Source organism: Narcine bancroftii, chromosome 4, assembly GCF_036971445.1.
Source record: "Narcine bancroftii isolate sNarBan1 chromosome 4, sNarBan1.hap1, whole genome shotgun sequence".
NCBI classification, from domain to species: Eukaryota; Metazoa; Chordata; class Chondrichthyes; order Torpediniformes; family Narcinidae; genus Narcine; species Narcine bancroftii.
The window spans coordinates 16,415,404-16,437,560 of record NC_091472.1 but is presented as its reverse complement, the minus strand read 5'-3'; the positions used below and the strand labels follow the sequence as shown (position 1 = coordinate 16,437,560).

General features: G+C 44.5%; 1 protein-coding gene across 5 annotated transcripts in view; it reads left to right on the top strand.

Moving 5' to 3' along the window:
* LOC138760353 (probable methyltransferase TARBP1) overlaps nt 1-22,157 on the top strand; it is a 276,950-nt gene that overhangs the window by 239,556 nt on the left and 15,237 nt on the right. The window contains exon 30 of one of the 5 annotated variants that reach the window (XM_069930830.1): nt 10,401-13,186. The exons of the other annotated variants lie outside the window; for them this stretch is intronic. Coding sequence (XP_069786931.1) covers nt 10,401-10,419 — 19 coding nt within the window. The 3' untranslated portion in view covers nt 10,420-13,186. Of the gene's footprint in view, nt 1-10,400; nt 13,187-22,157 lie in introns of those variants that run through there. 5 annotated transcript variants of the gene reach the window in all.

Here is a 22,157-nt window from a genome sequence, read left to right as displayed (position 1 = left end):
CATATGCATGTTGGTTTGTGGGTGGGCAAGCATGGCGTCCTTCGTGATGGTGTCCTTGGTGGCCTCAAATGCGGTGCAGGCTTCTGGGTTCCAAACGAGCGTCTTGTGCTTGGTTGCAATGGGGGTGAACAGCGGCTGCATAATCCGCGCAGCTCCCGGGATGAAGCGGTTGTTAAAGTTGACCATACCCACGAACTCCTGCAGCCCCTTGAGGCTGTTCGGGGGTGGGAACTCCCTGATGGCGGCAACCTTCACAGCAGCGGCGTGGCTCCTTTGGCCGTGATGTTATGGCCCAGGAACTGCATGGACACTTTCCCAACTGGCACTTGGCCGGGTTGATGGTAAGGCCGAAGTCGGCCAGCCGGGAGAAAAGGGCAATTAGGTGGGCCTTGTGTTGCGCCCAATCCTTGCTGGCGACAAGGATGTCGTCCAAATAAATAAAGACGAAATCCAAGTCTCTGCCCACTGAGTCCATGAGGCGCTGGAAGGTCTGAGCGGCGTTCTTGAGCCCGAATGGCATGGGCAGGAATTCGAACAGGCCAAAGGAGGTGATGATGGCCGTCTTGGGTCTGTCCTCAGGGAGCACCAGGATCTGGTGATATCCGCGCACCAGGTCAACCTTGTAGAAGACCCTCGCGCCGTGCAGGTTGGCCTTAAAGGCCTGGATGTGAGGGATTGGGGTAACAGTCAGGAACGGTTGCCTCGTTGAGCCGTCGATAGTCTCCACAGGGACACCAGCCACTGGAGGCTTTCGAGACCAGCTGGAGCGGCAAGGCCCACGGGCTGTCGGACTGCTGAATGATCCCCAGCTCCAACAGGTGCGAAAACTCCTCCTTCGCTACCTGGAGCTTGTCAGGCGGGAGCTGGCATGCCTTGGCGTGAACCGGTGGGCCCTGGGTGGGGATGTGGTGGAACACCCCGTGGCGTGGCAAGGCAGCAGAGAACTGTGGCTTGAGGAGTGTTGGGACTCGCCAGGATCTGCTGGAACTCGTCTCTGGGCATGCTGATCATGGCCATCTGCAGTTGCTCCAAGCAGGAGACTTCGAGGCGAACAGCCTAGAAGGTACGGGCGTCCACCAGGCACCTACCTCGAATGTCCACCAGAAGCCCGTGTGCGAGGAGGAAGTCTGCACCCAGAATGGCAGTCGGGAAGGACGAGACGGTGAACCTCCACGCAAAATTCTGTTGGCCGATCTGGAAGTGGACAGTCTTGCCTCCATAACTCAAGGTTTGAGTTACAGGGAAAGGTTGTGCAGACTGGGGCTTTTTTCTCTGGAGCTTGATAGAGGTGTTTAAGATTTTAAAAGGGACAGACAGAGTAAACGTGGATAGGCTTTTTCAATTAAGAGTGGGGGAGATTCAAACTAGAGGGCATGGTTTAAGATTGAAGGGGTAAAATTATAAGGGGAACATGAGGGGAAATTTCTTTATGCAAAGGGTGGTAGGGATGTGGAATGAGCTTCCGACAGACGTGGTCGAGGCGGGATCATTGGTTACATTTAAGGAAAGACTGGATAGTTACATGGATAGGAGAGGACTGAAGGGGTATGGACCGGGTGCTGGTCAGTGGGACTAGGAGGGTGGGAATTTGTTACGGCATGGACTAGTAGGGCCGAATTGGCCTGTTCTGTGCTGTAAGTGGTTATATGGTTATACGTCCGGATTGCCGTTGCTTTGGCCGCACGGAGTGGAGATCCACGAGGTCGGTTCCTGGATTCAATGGCCGTGGCCGGTATGACGCTGATCTGGGCTCCAGTGTTAACGAGGAACTGCCGGCCGCTGACTGAGTCTTGCAGGTAGTGAAGGCTGTGTCCTTGGCCAGCTGCCACAGCCATTAACAGCGGCCAGCCTGGTTGTTTCCCTGGAACGAGCAGGGCTGACGACACTTCCGAATTTTGGCTCCCCAGCGCTGGTGGTAGAAGCAGAGGCCTGAAGTGGATGCTGTGGCCTTGGATAGGCTCTTGGGGACCCCCGAGGTGGCCGGATGCTCTACCACAGTACTAGGGGCGGGCTTGACGTGGTCGTTCCCATGCCTCGTGACCTGCTGGACCACTGAGCCTTCTGAGAATCGTGTGAGCCATAACTCTTGGGCCTTCTGGGTGACCTTCCTCGGGTCAGTGAAGCTTTCCTGAACTAGCAGCGGGCGAATCTCCCCAGGCATATGTTTGAAGAAGATGCGCTTCAAAAGTGGGCAGTTGGTTTGATCACCCATGAGCGCGAGCATCTCGTCCATCAGTTCCATTAGGGACCTGTCCCCCAGGGCGTCAAGGTGCAGCACCCGAGCGGCACGCTGGTGTCTGGATAGTCCGAGGGACCCTGTAAGCACTCGCTTGATGGTCACGTACTTGTCCTTGGCGGGTGGGTGCTGAACAAGGCGCAGCACGCGTCTGGCAGTGGCCTGGTCCAGGGCAGCCACAACATGGTAGAATTTGGTCGTGTCAGACGAAATCTGGCGGAGGTGAAACTGGGCCTCCACTGGATGAACCAGGTCTCTGGCTCCTGAACCCAGAATTCAGGCAGTTTCACGGCAATAGAGCTGATCCCAGGCTCGCTCATGATGGGTTCAAAGACGTTTGAACCAGTCGGGGTCACCAATTGTAGCAGCGGCTACACTCCTCCTGCAATAACACATGCAACCGGACAGGTTGACCTCCGTGAGCAGACAAGTTTATTGCAGGCCCGTGCTGGAAGGCACTGACGTCATCCAAGCTGGGAAGGAAGGGAACCTCCCCCGACGGTTTATAAGCGGGGCTGATTCGCCGGCTTTGTGGTGAGCCGCCACAGTCCCATAAAGGCAGACAAATCTGAGGAAGTTCTTGGACACGAAAATTCCCCAGTGAATCTGTGTTCTGTCAGGAAGCCAGTCTATGAATAATAGAGGCAGCTGGCAGACATTAAGCCTAGAGCTCTGGCCTGTTTCCCTGAAGGAGTTGCAGGTCAAATCGTGTGAAAATATAGAACCTGCTCCGGGCATCCACGATTCTACTCTGGCAGAGTTAATGACAGAGTTTTATGACTTGACTGCCCTGGTACTTAGACTGTGATCAAAGCTTAAATGTTTAAGGTATGCCTCTTTTTTCTTACAGCCATCACAACTAGCCCCATCAATCAAATATATTTGCCTACACATGGTTTTATGGTTAGATAATAACCAGGACATTGTGGTGGGAGAACAAATACAAAGAATGACAATCCTAGACACATGTTAGTTGTAAACAGTGGATTTTATTTCTCTTTGGCTTGGCTTCGCGAACGAAGATTTATGGAGGGGTAATGTCCACGTCAGCTACAGGCTCGTTTGTGGCTGACAAGTCTGATGCGGGACAGGCAGACACGGTTGCAGTGGTTGCAAGGGAAAATTGGTTGGGTGTTGGGTTTTTCCTCCTTTGTCTTTTGTCAGTGAGGTGGGCTCTGCGGTCTTCTTCAAAGGAGGTTGCTGCCCGCCGAACTGTGAGGCGCCAAGATGCACGGTTTGAGGCGATATCAGCACACTGGTGGTGGTCAATGTGGCAGGCACCAAGAGATTTCTTTTGGCAGTCCTTGTACTTCTTCTTTGGTGCACCTCTGTCTCGGTGGCCAGTGGAGAGCTCGCCATAGAACACGATCTTGGGAAGGAGATGGTCCTCCATTCTGGAGACATGACCTACCCAGCACAGTTGGATCTTCAGCAGCGTGGATTCGATACTGTCGGCCTCTGCCATCTCGAGTACTTCAATGTTGGTGATGAAGTCGCTCCAATGAATGTTGAGGATGGAGCGGAGACAACGCTGGTGGAAGTGTTCTAGGAGCCGTAGGTGATGCCGGTAGAGGACCCATGATTCGGAGCCGAACAGGAGTGTGGGTATGACAACGGCTCTGTATACGCTAATCTTTGTGAGGTTTTTCAGTTGGTTGTTTTTTCAGATTCTTTTGTGTAGTCTTCCAAAGGCGCTATTTGCCTTGGCGAGTCTGTTGTCTATCTCATTGTCGATCCTTGCATCCGATGAAATGGTGCAGCCGAGATAGGTAAACTGGTTGACCGTTTTGAGTTTTGTGTGCCCGATGGAGATGTGGGGGGGCTGGTGGTCATGGTGGGGAGCTGGCTGATGGAGGACCTCAGTTTTCTTCAGGCTGACTTCCAGGCCAAACATTTTGGCAGTTTCTGCAAAACAGGTCCTCCATCAGCGGATTTTATTTACACATGACACAAATACACAAGGAAACATACATGTCCACATACAAACCAGTAATGCTTTGATACAAGTTAACTATACTCTAGTAAAACTATAGTATAATCTGCAGAAACCGTGGTTTGAAGTAAAAGCTCAGAAGGTCAAACAGTGTAATTTATATAGCAAAGATAAAGCTACTTTACCAACACTTTGGGCTTGAGACCTTCATCCTTCCAGTTTCCAGATAGTTTCCATGGAAACTATCCTTTGTCCTGACCAGCCTCCTGTCCGACCTGTTGGACAATCCTCTGTGTTACGACTTAAGGTTCATTCCCTTTCCTTGCTGAGTTAACTCATCTCATCAGGCGGACTTGAATTATAAGGAGAGGCTGAATAAGTTGCAACTTGGCCAGAGGAAGTGGTAGACGGAGGGATTTGGAAAAGGTTTTGAGGGATAAAGGGCAAATGCAGGCAAACGGGATTAGTTGGGTAGATAACTTGTTAAGCATGGAGAAGATGGAATGAATGGCCTGCTTTGTGGCCATTTTCATGCATTTTATTTATGCATTAGAAGTTGAAGTTTCTATCAAAAGACTGATCCTGGATCTTCAAAGATACTAAAAATATATCTTGTAGAGTAAGGCGGAGAAGATGGACCGAATGGCCTGCTTTGGGGCTATTTTCATGCATTTTATTTATGCATTAGAAGTTGAAGTTTGTATCAAAAGACTGATCCTGGATCTTCAAAGATACTAAAAATATATCTCATAGAGTAAGGCGGCACTGATAGCAGCTTCTGAATTTTTGGATTTAGTTGCATGTGGATGGATGTTATCTTTCACACAGCAGAGGTAGCAGGTGCTGGCTGCAAATATTGGCCATTATCTAAAAGCCTTGTGGCTTTCACCGAGGCTTGGGCAATTCCTACTCTGCTTGCTGAACTATATTCTGGGAGAAAACGAACAGCATTTGAAACTAGTTAACAATGGTTTAACAGTTCAGGGAGGGAGATGATGCTGTCTGCTGCCATTTCAGGGTGTGGTGTGGAGGTAGTTGAAGTGGAATGCTGCAGCGGGACAGCTTTAGGACTTAGGACTTCAACAGGAAGTTGTGGGAAAAGTTGTCACCATTAACTGGCCAAATATTTTTAGAGTTTTGATCACTGGACATCCCAATAATGATTTCAGAGCTGGCAGGTCTGAATTCTAGAGTTATGGACCATGACGTTGCATTGGAGCCAAAGATGATTACTGTTTTAAAAAAAAAAGCATCATTATATTGATATTAAAATCATGAGAGGTGGACGATGACAATCTTTTTCCCAGGATTGAGTGTCTAAAACTGGAGGCTGTATACTTAAGGTGAGAAAGGGATCTGAGAAACAACCTCTTGATGGGTATATGGTATGAGCTGACAGAGGAAGTGGTAACTGCCGACTGGCACAATCCAAGCTGCAGGAGTAGGCGCTGCAGACGCACTGAGGCTGGCACAGCCATTGCAAGCGTGCTTTTGGGAAGTCTAGAGCAGCCATTCAAATGGGGGACCACAGCACATTTCAGTAAAAGCCTTGTTTTCCTTTCACCTCGTGTAACATAAATATATTTTATGGGGTTTTTTTGTGCAGTCAGTGGAAGGGAGGAAGAAATCAAAACTTGACCACTTCACAGGGAAGAGGGCCCATAAACTCTGAGCAGAGTCCTGGGTTGGGGGGGGGGGGGGGTGGGCATTTCCAAAATAAGGTCGAGAATGACTAATCTAGAGTACTTCTGATACTCGGCACTGAGGGGCTGAGACTGAAGTGAGGCCCCCCCAAACAGCAGAAGGCGGAGTAATGAAAAGGTGCCACTGTGCTGGTTATGGAATAAATATAAATATACATTGATGGAAATGCTTGGATGCAAGACTAAGGATGGCAGGAGACTTTGAATGGTTTTCCTTTTGCAAATAATTTATTGTGAATAAAGTATTTTTGGTTAATTAAAAAAAGAGGGTACAGTTACAATGTTTCACAGACAATTGGAAATAAAGGGTTTTGGCTTAAAACGTCAGCTGTTCTTTTTCTCCCACTCATGCTGCCCAGCCTGATGAGTTCCTCCAGCAGATTGTGTTTGGCTTCAGATTCCTGCATCTGCAGTCTCTCGTGTGTCTTTAGTTTGGCACCTTCAGGTTCTACAGGCATTACGGATCTTGTGAACTAAAAAGACCAACACCTGCTAGTTCACATCCGTGCATCACCGATATGTTTTTTGTTCTGAGCTCCAACAGTGGCAATTGAATGCTGGAGAATTTAGGTTATGCCATTAATTCTGAGAAGTGCTCTGGGCTTTTACACTGCACTAACTGCATCATAGAATTGTTGATAGGCAATGTAAACTGTGAGTAAAAAAAATTTAGTGAACATCATCTGGGTCAGGTTGTGAATTAACATTATTAGCAAAGAAATGATCTGAACAGTATCAGATGGAGTAATGGAAGAGTAAGATATTCAAACAACATGGTGACAAGATTGTTTTCTGTGTGCTTTTTGAGCACGTCTTTAGCGGGGTTTAAAAAAAACTTTACAAAATACCACCTGGAAGAAATCATCCTGCAAGTTGTAAATAAACAAATTTGCTGGAAAAATTTTGTATTTGCAGTACTACCATTACAGCACCTGCTGCAGACTTTCTTATTTCACACTCTGCAGGTTTTATTCCAATCATCTGGGAGTGGGGGGGATTTGATGCAAGCGTGCTGAATAATTGTAGTGCAGGGAACTGAGTACAGTGCACCCACTCAGATTGTAGCATTTCCCTTAACTGCTGGGGGAGGGTAGAGATGTGGATTCAGAGACCAAACCTGAAAGAAAATCCTTTTGTAAATGCATCAAGTTATGTTAATGGTATTAATATAAAGTAAATTATTTTTATCATGCCAGAACTGTTGCTTTATATTCCTTTAAAGGTAATGGTTGGTGGGTTTTTATTTTGGTAGAAGAGCCTCTCAAGTTTTTTTTTCTTTCTCTTTAACTCACTCTCTCTCTTCCACCCCCCCCCCCCCCCCCTTCCTCTCTCTCACAAACAAGCAGCTGATAATTAAAATAGAAACATTGGTTAACATTACAACGCCAGCAATCGGGATTGGGGTTTGAATCCCATGCTGTCTGTAAGGAGTTTGTATGTTCTCCCCGTGTCTGGTGGGTTTTCACCAGGGACTCTGGTTTCCTCCCACTGTTCGAAACATACCAGGGATGTAAGTTAATTAGGTGTAAATTGGGCAACGTGGACTCATGGGCCCAATGACCTGTTACCGTGCTGTATGTCTAAATTATTTTAACAAATAGAAAATAACTGTACTGCATTGTGCTTTGTAATCATTTGCGAGGAAGTTAATCACAAGTCCTGGTTCAGAAGGATAAAAGTAATTAGAAAATCCTGATACTAAACGGAAACGTTCTCATTATCGTGGACTCTGAGGCTTCTCCCAGAGCTAATCAACTGATGACCACTAATCAAAATATGACTTTATAGAAGGCTGAGATTTATAAATATTGGTGAATCTCATCAAACACATAATACAGCTTCACAATGAGGTTTAATTGGGTTTTGTCAGATCAGCTTACTTCAAACAACATAGTTTAAACAATAGAAACTTCATTTACTATGGATGGAGAGAGGGAGGGAGAAAATGGCATCAATTTGATCTGAGCAGTTTGCCTTCTGTTCGGTAAATGACACAATTACTTTCATTGCAACCTGTGCACCCACCAATGCCGCCCTTGCTGCCTGGCAAAGTTGGCTGTGCCTCGCGTAGATAAGGTGGATTTATCTTTTTCCACTTGGACTGAGGTCTTCAGGAGATTGGAGAGCCAGAAGGTCCTCATTGCCACCCAAACCATCCCATTTGATAGTATGTAGACAACACCTTTCATTTTGTTCATTATTTTGAGACAGATTGATGGGATGGTAATTAATCAGGTGATAATTGCCCAACATTTTAGTGAATGGAGTGAAACACGAAAGTCTGCAGATGCTGAGATTGCAGTAAAAACACACTGAAATGCTGGAGGAGCTCAGCCGGTCTTTTCAGCATCTATGAAAAATAAAGATAGATTGTGGACATTTTGGGCTGAGCCCTTCTTCAAAGAATAAGTAGAATTAGTGAATGGAGCATATTTGAACAAGTTCTTAGTGATGAACCTTGGTTATAGGTGTGAAAGTGTATTATCAGATGCACCCAAATTCTTTTTTACTGCAGCCACCCAAGTACACAAGATACATCAGCAAAAACAGTATGAATTAAATTATACTGGACAAAGAAGATTTTGCTTCCTGAACATTTTTGGATTTTTATGGATTTTGGATTGCTGATCACAAAAATCACCGTAAAATTTTCCAATCACATACCTTTTTTTTTAGATATAATCTATTTTTGTGATTTCCTGTCATATTTTAAGTCTACTTCAAAACCATGAAGTGCAGCATGTCATTGATAATTCATTTTCTGCATTCGCACTTCTTCCCTGCTGATCTTGGTGCGGTCAGTGATGAACATGGTGAAAATTTCACCATGAAATTGCAACCATAGAAAAGCAGTATCAAGGCGACTGGAATGCATCAATGATGGCCATCTATTGTTGGACACTGACATGAGAGGCATCAGATGCTGAGTACAAACAAAAATCAGCGGGAAAACATTTTAGGTCAGTTGAACTAATACGATGTGCCAACAGCAATATGCGATTAAACATGCTAAATTCAATAAAAGTTAATTTAATGTTTCTCTAACTTCCTACGTGATACAGCAAATCTGAAATTTGTGTTCACTTGAAGTTATTTATCATAATCCCCAAGGTTTTTTCAGGAAGCAAAACTTTTGAAAAAATTTGTGGTCCATTGTTATCACGGCATGCCATGAAACAGAAAAAAGATAATAAATCTAAAAAGATAGATATTCTGTTTCGGGAGAGCGTGTTGAAATCAGAGGGTATTGTTCAGGTCCTTAGATTTTCTGTAACCAGTGTCCTCAGCTGTTTCTTGATATAACAAGGAGTGAAGTCTACCTCCTCTACTGCTGGGACAGGATGGAAGATGAATCATCAGTAATGTGTTTCTGGCTGAGGTGCAGCTAACTAACAAGCCCAGAAAGTACATTTACAGCCCACCCAATTAGCAAGAAGAGAATTTGCTTGACGTGGAACTGTTTTGTATGTATTCCGATTGATTGCTAGATTGAATCAATTTGATTTACATAAAGCCAGGTGATAAAACATGTAAACTGTTTGCATTCCTTTTAATGCCTGGACTATGATTACGCAAGTAGTGTGTAAAATTTGTGACTTGTACAGTGAAATTCCATCTCGAAATTGGCAATGATATTTAAATAGGAGCTGACATCAAATAAATATTTCAGATACTAATGACTCAATAACCTAATGGGAAAGCTAAAGGCACACATCAATAATTTTATCATTGGCATTGAATTTTATGGAAGAGTACACAACATTGCATTTAACACCATCTCTAATTACATTTTAGTTAAGATAATATTATCAACAGAATTAACTCATAAATGTGTTAACTTTTTCTAGCTGTTTTTAAACAAAATTTATTGGGTTAAGATGTTGGGTTGAAAATGTAGGTCCCACAAAACAATAATTCTATTATTTATGGTGATGCTGTTGTATTTATAAAGGGTTGTCTCGATCACAGTATAATTTCTTTTTAGCATGCCTGTAACCTTGTTATAGTGGGGTGGGCTGCCAGCAACGGTGGTGGAGGTGGTCTTTAAAGAGAATTTCAGATAGGTGCATGAAGCTTAGAAAAATAGAGGGTTATGGGTAAGCCTAGTCATTTCTAAGGTAGGGACATGTTCAGCACAACTTTGTGGGCTGAAGGGCCTGTATTGTGCTGTAGGTTTTCTGTGTTTCTATTCACAGGAAGTAAAGAGTTTCTGGCGTTCGTCGGGCATGTACGAAGGGCTCAGGCCCGAAATGTTGATAACCCTTCAGTTCCCATGGATCCTTCATGACTTGCTGAGTTTCTCCAGCACATTGGTGTCCTGCACTCGACCCCAGCATCTGCACTTCCATGTTTAACTCCTGGTATAGTATATCCCACGCCTGGCTTTGGGTAGTAAAGGGAAAATTCTGCCTGTGTGCTGGAATATGAAATGCACTTAACATAAGCCCAGGTGCCACACATGGCTCTTTTTGGATGGTCCGACACTTTTTTGGTTTATTTACTCCATTCGTTGAATTTAAATTTCCAGGCATCAGTCAAAGCCCTGATGATGCAAGAGACTGTGAATGCTGGAATCTGGAGCAAAAAAGAGAAAAACAAAAACTACAGGAGGAACTCAGGTAGTCGAGCAGCATAAGAGGAAAGGAATTTTCAATAGCCTGCATCGGGACCGACAGTGGAATGGAAAGGTAGCCAGTATAAAGCATAGAGGGGGATGGGAGAGACAGGCCAGTAGGTGATAGGTGGATCAAGGAGGGGTGAAGGATGATGGGCAGATGAAGTTGGGGGATGGGGTGGAATTGGGAGACTGAGGCAAGTGGGTGATGGGTGTAAGCAAACAAGTTTATATAAAAAAAAGGCAAATGGAGCCCAAGGGGTTGGGGGCAGGGAATATGGTTGGTGGAGGGATGCCTCCCGGGACCTCGGTGTGACAACAGAGTGCTAGTGAACCCATTATTTCTATCCATAAAACAGTAGAACATTACAACTCAGATAACAGACCCTTCTAGTCTTTGCCCAGCTATTATTCTGCCTAGTCCCACTGACCTGCACCCAGTTCATAGGCCTCCCTCCCATCCATGTATCTGCATTCATTCACCACTTTAGCTGGAAGCTCACTGATTTGTATCTCAGATAACCTCAGCGGACAAAGCCTACTTGCATTTACTCTGTCTATGCCCCTCAAAATTATGTATACCTCTATCAAATTTCCTCTCATTTTTCTACACTTCAGAGAATAGCCCTATCCTGTTTAACCTTTCCCTGTAAGTCAATTCCTGAAGTCCTGGCAGCATTGTAGTTAATAGTTTCCGCACTCTTAATCTTATTGATTGCTTTCCTATAGTTGGGTGACCAAAACAGCACACTTTACTCCAAATTTGGCCTCACCCATGTCTTTTACATCTTTGCCATAACATCCCAACTCCTATACTCAATACTTTGATTTATGAAGGCCCATGTGCCAAAAGCTCTCTTAACAACCCTATCTACCTGTAACGCCAGTTTCAGAGAATTGTGTATCTGCATTCCCAGATCCCACTATTCTACCGCACTCCTCGGTGCCCTACTATTCACCATGTTTGTCCTATCCTGGTTTATCCTTCCAAAATGCAGCACCTCACACTTGTCTGCATTAAATTCCATCTGCTATTTTTCAGCTCCACTGCCCTATCTTTTAATGTTGCTTCCCGATCCACCGCATCTAACCTGGAAAATTGAGTAACACAATATGCACTAGATATGGGAGCAAAGTTGTATGGTTTCAGGGTAACAGTTTACCCAGATTTTGTTTGCACTTAAAACTTGATTTGCTGAATAATTTTAACAAAGGAGCATAAAACTGCGGCCAAATTAGAAATCATTGTCAAAACAAACGAATTGAAAGATGAACAAAGAAAACCATGAAGATATGAGAGGAGTTTCAAAGTGGTTGATTGAGAAACTATATTAAAAGCTATGGAGGCAATTTTAAAAATGGAGACAATGTGGTTTAAAAAAAAAGAAACAATTTGCAAATAAAAATCCCTTATGGCACAACAACTCAATAGAGAAAATGGTCTGACCATGGTTGACAGGAGCAAGTAAAGAAAGAATTCTATCAAAGGAAGATATGCAAAAGGTTGACAGAGTAGCAGAAGATCCAAGGATGGGGAACAATTTTCAGAAATCGTCAAAGGGTTACCAAGAACTTGAAGGGAAAATACAACACGAGAGTCAACTAGTGAGAAACTTGGAGCTGGACCATTAGAGCTTGTCCAGGTCTTCAAAAAGAAAAAGCCGCCATCAAGGCAACTTCACAATCTTTATAATATAGAACAAGAAAATGACAGACAAATTGCACATAATAGTGTATTCAAATGTGCTGGAAAAACTCAGCAGGTCTCGCAGCATCCATCAGATGTAAAGGATAATCAAAATATTCAGCCTGGGCCCTTCGGCCTAGACCCACAACATTGGTTGCCCTTTACTTGATGCTGCGTGGCCTGCTGAGTTTTTCCAGCACGTTTGTGTATTGCACTGAACCCCTGCGTCTACAGACTATCTTGTTGAAGAGAAATTGAACAAATACTTTGTGTCCGATTTCATGAAAAACAGAAACCTGCCAGAAATGCAGACAAATCAAGGGTCGAATGAGAATGAAGAATTTTGGAATCTAGGGGTTAAAACAGTATGAAATAAATGATTAATCAATAAGTTTATTTGTACTGCATGAGTCAGGGAAAGAGGAATGTGGCTAAGTGGCTGTCACAGCATGGAGCAAAGTTGGCTGAACAAAATTGGCTGCTCCCAAGGTACAGGGAGAGGATATGCATAAAACGATTTAGGAGGAATGCTCAACTGAAGGAGGTGGGAAGTAGCACAGGAGACACAGGCCAGATCAGAACAAAGAATGGCCCGCAAGAATCAAAGGGAATGGAAAACCAGTCTAGGAGGAAGATTAAGGCACGAGGAGGTGTTAAAGAGAACAGCAGAAATTGGCCAGACAGGGACCGAATGGTGATTAGAAATATCTGGGGATGAATTAATTTCAGATCTAAACAACAGGATAGTCTGGCCTGGAGGATTAACATGGGAATGCTACACCCCAGAAATCTGCAAAACTGGAGATGACTTGTGATAACCCTTATGCAAAAAGATCTAGCAGGGAAAACAACTTTTGTTCTGTGTGATAAGATTGACCTATATAAACTGTGCCAACTGGACAATAGGGGTCAGTCTCGGGGAGTAGCTCACTGGCAGGTGACCTATGAACTAACAGACTGACCCAGAGCTCTGTTAAGTTTTATTCTTGTGCTGTGTAATAAATTGACTGTTGAACCAAATACCTTCTCCTATCACTTCATTCAAAGAACGCGCTGGACTCAGACTACACATAGACTAAATTAAGAGTAAGTTAAAGCCAGAGTCCAACAAGAACTGAAGGAATGATCAAGGAGAGTGGGAGGCAGAGACTTAATGATAGAACACATGGAATCAGACACAATGTACTGATATAGATTAGGAATTGGTTCGTGGAAATCAACAGATTAGCAGACTGAATGATGGGGCACTGCAGGGATCTGCACTTGGAGCTAGGTCTTCACCAATCTATGTTGACATTCACTTCAGTGGATCAAAGGTTTGCTGACGGTGGAAAGTAGGCGGGACTGTGAATAGGGAGGAGGACGTGAGGATCATTAAAGGGACATGGACATTCGAGGTGAATTGGTGAGAACACGGTAGATAAAGTGAGATGAGGTCACAAAGTGAGAGATGGAAAAATGTTAATGTTCAAAGGAAGCTGAAATCCTGAGAGTCTTGAGAGAATCTTTCAGAGTTGCAGATAGATAAAAGATTTTTTATTGTCCTTTATAATCAGATGGGTTGTATGACTAACTGCATTGTTTGCTGTTGGCTGCAGCACCAGTGATGCCCATTGCATTCAGCCACTTAAAAATCAGGTTTTAATAATGCTATTGGAGAGGAGACATGTGAAGCAAAGCAACAATGAACTAGTGTCCTTTCTGCTTATTTAGTGGAGCACTTTTAAAATGCAGCATTCAAATGCTGGTGGACAACCAGTCCTGTACCTGTCCTTTGGTAACAGGGACAGGTACAGGATACAGGATACAGGTACAGGTACATGATAGGCTTCAGGTGCTGTGATTGTAGTAAACACACCAAAATCCTGGAGGAACTCAGCTGGTCTTTTCAGTATCTATAGGAGACAAACGGTATATTGCTGGAGTTTCAGGCCTGAGCCCTTCTTCAAGGAAAAATCAGAAAAGGCAGGAAGCAGAAAGATTCAGAATTCAAACAATGGGGGAGGAACAAAAGGTGTTAATTGGATGTGATAAGGGACAACAAGGTAGAATTTATCATGTCTGTGCAAAAGGAGACAGGGAATGGAGAGACGATGGGGGAAGGGGGGGGGTGGTTTTAATGAAAGCCAGAAAAGACGATATTAATGCCATCCTGTTGGGGGGGTGCCCAGTCAGACGATGAGGTGTTGTTTCTCCAATTTATGGGTGGTCTCAGTCTGGCAGTACATGGGACCATGGACAGACATGTTGGCAAGGGAATGAGATGTTAATGTCATAAGGAGGTTATGTATGTTTGGACTATGACGCTGCCACAAAACATCACATTTCGTGACTTGTTCATGACAATAAATCCTGATTCTGAACAGTAAAAGCATCGTTAAGACAATGAATGGTTTCAAACAGATGGGTACCAAATTATTTTTTAAAGGAGGAAAGAGAAATGGAGATGTATAAGAAGGCAATCTCGGAGCATGGGATGTGGTTACCAATGGAGCATTACATTTGGGGATGAATGTGAGACCAGAATCGGGTGAAATACAGCAATTGTACCTCAAATATGTTTTAGGGGAGAGGTGATTCCAGAGATGGTGATAGAAGAAGCGGTGGCAGGAATTCAGCACTGGTTAAAATTTTGTTACCAAGACATTGCTGGTCTTTGTTGTGTCCAAGTCAATCACACAGGGAAGTAGAATTTTTGAGGGACTCGTTCAAAAACAGTTGCGAGGGATGAGTTACTGGGACAAAACACTTTCTTCTAAGCAGCTTTTTTTGAATGGATTTTGTTGATAAGATGGCATCGACTACTGACAACATTTGGATTTGTTGAATGATTGGGTTAATAAATAGGGCAATTTCTTTTTGGTTCCTTATAAAAAGAGCTCTACAGATTCAGAAGGGGGTTAGGTTCTATTCCCTGCTGTCACCAGGTCCAGCATCCACAAGGCTGAGGAGCAGAAATAGGCTCTTCACCCCATCGAGTCTGCCCTGCCATTTAATCATGGGCTGATGAAATTTCCCACTCAACCCCACTGTCCGGCCTTCTCCTGTATAATACTCCACACCTCCCTCCTATTTGGATGGATGGTTGAAGTAGGATTGATATCAGTGGAACATACATTTTTGAAGAAGGATCAAAGGAAAGCAGGCCATGAGTAATAAATCTGAGGCTATTGCCTGAAAAAGCACATTAATCTCAAAACAGTTAGTGAAACACCTGGAGGGAAAAACCACACACTTTGCTGATAGACGATCGGGGACTATTGTTCAGTTTGACCACTACAGGAGATTGCATCAGGTCATAAAGATGTTGAGCAGCTGCCTAGATTGTTAATACTTGAACCTGGTAACACGCGAGTCAAATGGGAATGGAAGCAGATGGAAAATGTTGCAGATCCATGCAACAGATGAATGTTGCACTTGACTAAACCAGTTCTGAAGAAACGCCTTCTGAAGCAGGGCATCCTGATCCAGGTAGCTGTCAGTTAGCCAAATGTTTGTTCATGGGGAAAAAGAAAATATCCTTCATAGACAAAAATAGCATGAGTGATCAATCAAATATTATTTAACTTGCACCCAAGCCTCAATTTTATATCTGCAAAGTTGGGGAGTACTTCAAGAGTGAAAGAAGTAGTTGAGTGTTGTTAGAACTTCAGTCTTGGGGGGGGCTGCACAAACTCATCTGTGAAACCTGTGAACTCCGTGACCAGGAGCATCCACTGAACTGTTTTATTTCAAGAATGATGACTTGAGATGCAGGAGGCTTGTGTGTTTCTCCACTCTCTGCAGGGAAACACAGGGCCTTTCTTGCTGATCTTGCCTTTCACTCACAAGACAGCCCTGTGGTTTGTAAAACTCCCAGCTCCCAACAATCAATGTAGACTAGAGCTCTGATCTGGCTACGATATTGTTCCAATCATTTTAAATTTAGACATACAGCACAGTAACAGGCCATTTTGGCCCACGATCCTCTGCTGCCAAGTTACACTCAATTAACCCACAGCCCCGTTATGTTTCGAATGGTGAGATGAAACCGGGGCCCCTGGAGGAAACCCACTCAGATGCGGAGAGAGCCTACAAACTCCTTACAGACAGCATGGTATTCGAACCCCAGTCTCGATTGTTGGCGTTGTGCTAACCGCTACGCTAACCGTGCTGCCCTTTGTCTCCACCTATCAACCCTTCCCCTCCCTCCCTGTGTGACTCATCTTCCTTCATCTTTCTCTTGCTTCTCTGTCCCTAGGTTTGGAACCTGAAAATAACTGGCTTCTGTCAGTCATCCTTCACTCCTCCCTGGCTCTCCAATCCCCTACTGGCTCCCTGTCCAACCCCTTCCACCTTGCCCTCTTGATACCAAGTACTTCCCTCTGCACTCTCACTCTTGACGGGTACTGTCCTGAAACGTTGACAGGTTTTATTTTTCTCCTACTTATGCTGCTTGGATACACTGAGTCCCTCCAGCAGATTGTTTTGCTGCAGATTTCAGCATCTGCAGTCCTCCCATAAAATAATATTGTCTTAGCTCTGTTTTAACTGGTAATTGTTCACTCTGTGCTGTTTTTAACTGCTGTACCTTGTACAGATTGACCATTTGGGTTGTTTGCTAAATGAACTTTCTCAGTGCACCTCAGTACAGATGACGCTAAACCTGAACTTGATCTTCTTGAAGTGAAGGGTCATCAACTGCAAATAATCGCAGATTATCAAACCATACCTTATAGCTCAAAAACATGGGACATAAATCTACCAAGGCAGCTGTGTGTTATGCAACCTTATTGCTTGCAAGGGAACCTTCTGGGACCCGTTCTCGTAACAGAAAAGAGTAGGGAACAAGTCATGAACATTCTTCTGCCTTGTGGTATATTTTTGCTGATGACAAGAGCATCTATTCAGTTGTCAATTTGACCTTTATGGCCTTGCTTCAAGATCCCAGTGGAACATCTAACAGCCAGATTCAAAATAGTAGAACCAGGAAACTTCGGATCTGTAGTCTGTCTGCAAAAATAAAGGAGTGCTGCTTTTTCTCTCATGAAGTTTGCAGTTCAGATGTGTGGTTGTACAAGAGATTTGCTCAGACGTATTAAACAGGGAAATTCAAAGGAGTACATTGTTCAATCCGCAGACTCCTAACAGAAGTGACCTAAGAGTATGAGTGGCCAGGTTGCTGCATTGATCTTAATTTCCAAAAATTCCCTGGATTTGGAAAAATTACTTATGTAGCTATTTCAGCCTATACCCAAGGCCCAGGGTTTATAGGTTAATTGGTGTAATTGGGTGGCATGGGCTCGTGGGTCAGAAGTGCCTGTTAACCGTGTTGTATGTCAAAATGTTTTTTAAAAATAATTATTCAAAAATGGGAGATAGTAAGTCCGCAAGTTTCAATCCTATCTGGTAGAAGTTATTATAAGACATAGGAACAGAAATGGGCTATTCAGCCCATCGAGTCTCTCTTTAATTATAGTCATAAGCTGCTTCATTTTCCCATCAATCCCACTGCACGACCTTCTCCCCGTAACCTTTGGTGCCCTGGCTAATCAAGAATCTATTGCTTGTGGCCTTAAATACACCCATTGATGGCCTCCACAACCTCCTGTGGCCACAAATTGCACAGATTCACCACCCCTCTGGGTGAAGAAATTTTTCTGTTCTAAGCAGACGTCCTTCAAAACTGAAACTGTGTCTTCTTGTCCCAGGCTCTCCCACCACGGGAAACAAACTTTCTACATCTATTCTGTCCAACCTTTCAATATTCAAAATGTTTCTGAGATCCCCCTCATTCTCCTAAATTCAAACGAGTATGGGTTAAGAGCTGTCAAATGTTCCTCATATGATAACCCTTTCATTCCTGGAATTATCCTTGTGAAAATGATTAAGGATGTTATTTATATCTGAGCATTTAGGAAAAAAAACATGAAAACCAGGAAAAGTCGATGTGGTTTGGCAAAAGGGAAGAATTTATTAGCATTTCTAACATGTGCTGTGGGAGAACAGGGATTAGAGCACACATGTCAAACTCTGGCCCGCGGGCCAAATTTGGCCCATGATATAATTATATTTGGCCTGCAAGATCATATCAAAAATGTATTAGAGGTGGCCCGCTGGCCGCCGCGCCAGTATAGCGCATGCACAGTAACCGCTGTGTCCCAGGGTGAGAGAGAGAGAGAAAAATCCTAGTCCTTGAAAAGTAGTGGTGGGTGGTTTTATAAACACGCTGTCGTGTCCCCCCGCCCACCCCCCCACCGCAACGCGGCCTGGCCGGTGTCAGGGGAAGCCAAGGCCGCTTCCCAGCCCCCGGAACCCCAGTGGCACAGCGTTTCTTGGAGCTGCAGATGGAGTCGGGACGCCGGAGGGAAGATCGGGGCTCCCCACCGGGCGATGGGGGCGCCGGCCGCCCTGCGCCTTCCCACCGGACTAGCGGCGGGTGTCCGGAGTACAGGTGGAGAGCGAGGCTGGTCGGGCAGGTAAGGTGGAACCCCCCGCCAATCTCAGGAGTGGCGTGGGCTGGATCGGGATTAGCCGCGCTCACCTGCTCCTCCACCGCTGACCGGGATCCCAGCGCGGCCCTGAGCACGGAGACTGCCCTGGAAAGGTCCTGGGACACCGGCACGGAAAGAAAAGGGAGTCCGGGAGAAACTTAGCAGGTCAAGGGGGGTCCGGGAGAAACTCAGCAGGTCAAGGGGGGTCCGGGAGAAACTCAGCAGGTCAAGGGAGGTCCGGGAGAAACTCAGCAGGTCAAGGGGGGTCCGGGAGAAACTCAGCAGGTCAAAGGGGGATCCGGGAGAAACTCAGCAGGTCAAAGGGGGATCCGGGAGAAACTCAGCAGGTCAAAGGGGGGTCCGAGAGAAACTCAGCAGGTCAAGGGGGAGGGGTCCGGGAGAAAATCAGAAGGTCAAGGGGAGGGGTCCGGGAGAAACTCAGAAGGTCAAGGGGAGGGGGTCCGGGAGAAACTCAGCAGGTCAAGGGGGGTCCGGGAGAAACTCAGCAGGTCAAGGGGGGTCCGGCAGAAACTCAGCAGGTCAAGGGGGGTCCGGGAGAAACTCAGCAGGTCAAAGGGGGATCTGGGAGAAACTCAGCAGGTCAAGGGGGGTCCGGGAGAAACTCAGCAGGTCAAGGGGGGTCCGGCAGAAACTCAGCAGGTCAAGGGGGGTCCGGGAGAAACTCAGCAGGTCAAGGGGGGGTCCGGCAGAAACAGGGGGGGCCTGACCTCGCCAGGACCGTTACCCACTCCCCCTCCCTGCCGCAGACTCACCCGCGACTCACAGTGACGGGGCCGCTGATCTGCCGAGATGGCGCCCTGCAGCGAGAGCCGATGCCCCCGCACTGTCGTTGTCCAACCCGATCGCCCGCAAACCCCGCCCTCCCGCACACAGGCCTGAGTAAGTATTATGAACTTTATTCTCAGGATAAAACAATCTTCCAATAGTTTCATGTCACAGTGATAAATATATTCCTGGTTAAAAATGGTCCTGCACCTGGATACAAGCTCATTAGGCATAAAACTTGAAAAGTGTGTAAATCAAAGGATATCTGTACCAATGGAAAAAGGGCATGGCAAATAACCCTGCTAGAGTTCATGCCCACAATCAGTCACCCATTTGATTGTTTCAGGAATCATGTTATTCTTCCACATTCTCAATAGCCCTCAGATTTTACTATTCGACAGCACACGAGCAACATTTGACAAATCCTCTATAGAGAAATATTATTTACCGAATATTTTATTTCTCATTTGTTAATGCTTCTGGAAAGAGTTTATCCAAAACTATTATTAAACATTTATTTTAATAAGAAAAAATTTAACATTACATATGTTGAAAGAAGAGAAAACATGCAGATCTTGTTGAAAATTTTCAATAAATATTTAGTTTGGCCCTCGACTTAGTCCAAGTTTTTAATTTTGGCCCTCCGTGAATTTGATTTTGACACCCCTGGACTAGATGATCTGCTATATTGGATTGATTGCTGGAATTTGATAAGATGCTATATTAGAGGTACAAGCTCAAGATGTTGGAGGCAACATGTTGGTGTGCGTGGTTGGTAAGATTTAAGAGAGATTTGTCACAGAGATCAGCGCTGGGGCTTCGATATTTTCAATGACTTGGATCAAGGCTGTGGCAGTGTGGTTACAAAATGCTCTGGTGACTCAGTGATAGGGAGATAGGAAGGTAAGTTGTGAAGAGGAAATAAGGATGATGATCCATGAGGTGATGGGAAAGAACTGGCAAATGGTGCATAATGAGGGAAAAATGAAAAATTCTCCAATTAGCAAGAAAATGAAAAAAAAAATCAAAATGGTTTATTCTGCTCTGTTGTACATTCACTCATGGCTGATCTGACTGTAATCTCAACAGCACATTCCTGTTTCAGTGTGGCAGGATACAGAGGGGTCAGAATAAACTTTACTCAATAAAAGACTCACAGGAAGTGGTATGCAAGTGTAGGTAGTACCTGTAATTAGAAAAGCAAAGAGTGTTATTGTGTATGGCAAGGGAATTGAATACAATTGTAGGGAGGTTAGGTTTCAGTTATATCGTGCATTGGAGAGGTCATATTTGAAGTGCAGAAAACTCTGATCTACCCTATTATTTGGAAATCATTTCAAAATCTCACTCACTTGCAGCGCTGCCTTTGACACTAGGGCCCTGATATCCAAGCCTATTTTGATGCCTTGGGGCCCCAAATTCCCACACTCCTTTTAAAACACTGGGGCCCTGCTTCCAACACTGACTTACTGTCAAGAATGACAAAAGGTTGCACAGTTTAGAAAAATGAGAGAGGGTTTTGACTGAAGCACTCAAGTTCCTGAACAGTTCTGCTGTGAGAGGATGTTTCCTCTTCAAGGAACCAGAGGGCACTCTTTAAAAATTAGAGGCCACTCACTCACCAAGATTATTTTTGCTCTGAGACAATTCTAAGTCTTTGGAAACAGAGTCTTTGCTTATTTGTAAGGCAGAGTTGTATAATTTTAAAAAATTAAGTATTGAGGTGAGAAGAAAATTGTAAAGAAACAGGAATGTGCTGTTAAGATTAGTCAGATCAGCCATGAGCGAATGTACAACAGAGCAAGCTCATGGAGCTGAAAGTCAAATCAAGTTTAAGTTAATTGTCACCTCTACTAATACAATTTTACCCTGTTTTACGAAAATTCGCTTTTACAAAGAAACCTGTGTTCGCTTTTACAAAAGGATTTGAATGGGTTTTCACTCTTACAAACATAACCTTCAATGGTAGTGAATGGGTCTTCACTTTACGCCATTTCGGCTTATGAAAAGTTTCATAGTTTTGTAAAGTGGGTATACTGGAACACAATGATTGATTATTTTGTGAGCAGACCAGTAGACATCTCATGCATAGTTCAAAAATTTTTCTTGAAACACTATTTCTTGAACAAGGGAACATTTCAAACTTCTGGTACTTCACCTGTCCCCAGTGATAATGCGATCATTCCCGGTCACCCAGTCATCTCCTCCCTTGCCTCCCACAGTAGCTTTGGTAAATCTCATCTGATCCTGACTACTTATCTAAGTTCATGCTTTTCAAAAGCTTTAATACATCTTCTTTCTTAATATCAACATATTCTAACACTCAGTCTACCCCAAGTCCTCCTCACAATTGTCAAATTTATTTTCTCTGATGAATAATGAAAAAAAGTATTCGTTAAGGCCTGCTACTACCTCCTCCGACTCCATGTACACGTTTCCACTATCACCCTTGATGGGACCTATCCTCACACAACTCATCCTCTTTTGTTCTTCACATACTTGTAGAATGCCTGTGGGTTTCCCTTAATACTGCTCACCGAAGTCTTCTTATGTCCCCTTCTGGCTTTCCTGTCCTTTCTTAAGTTATATCCTGGCAAGTGTATAATTATCTGGAGCTCTTCTGGTTTCTATCTTTCCAAACCATTTATAGGCTTTTTTTCTTAGCTAGATTTTCTTCATCCTTTCTACACCATTGGTCCTTTCCCTACCTCAGTGAAATATACT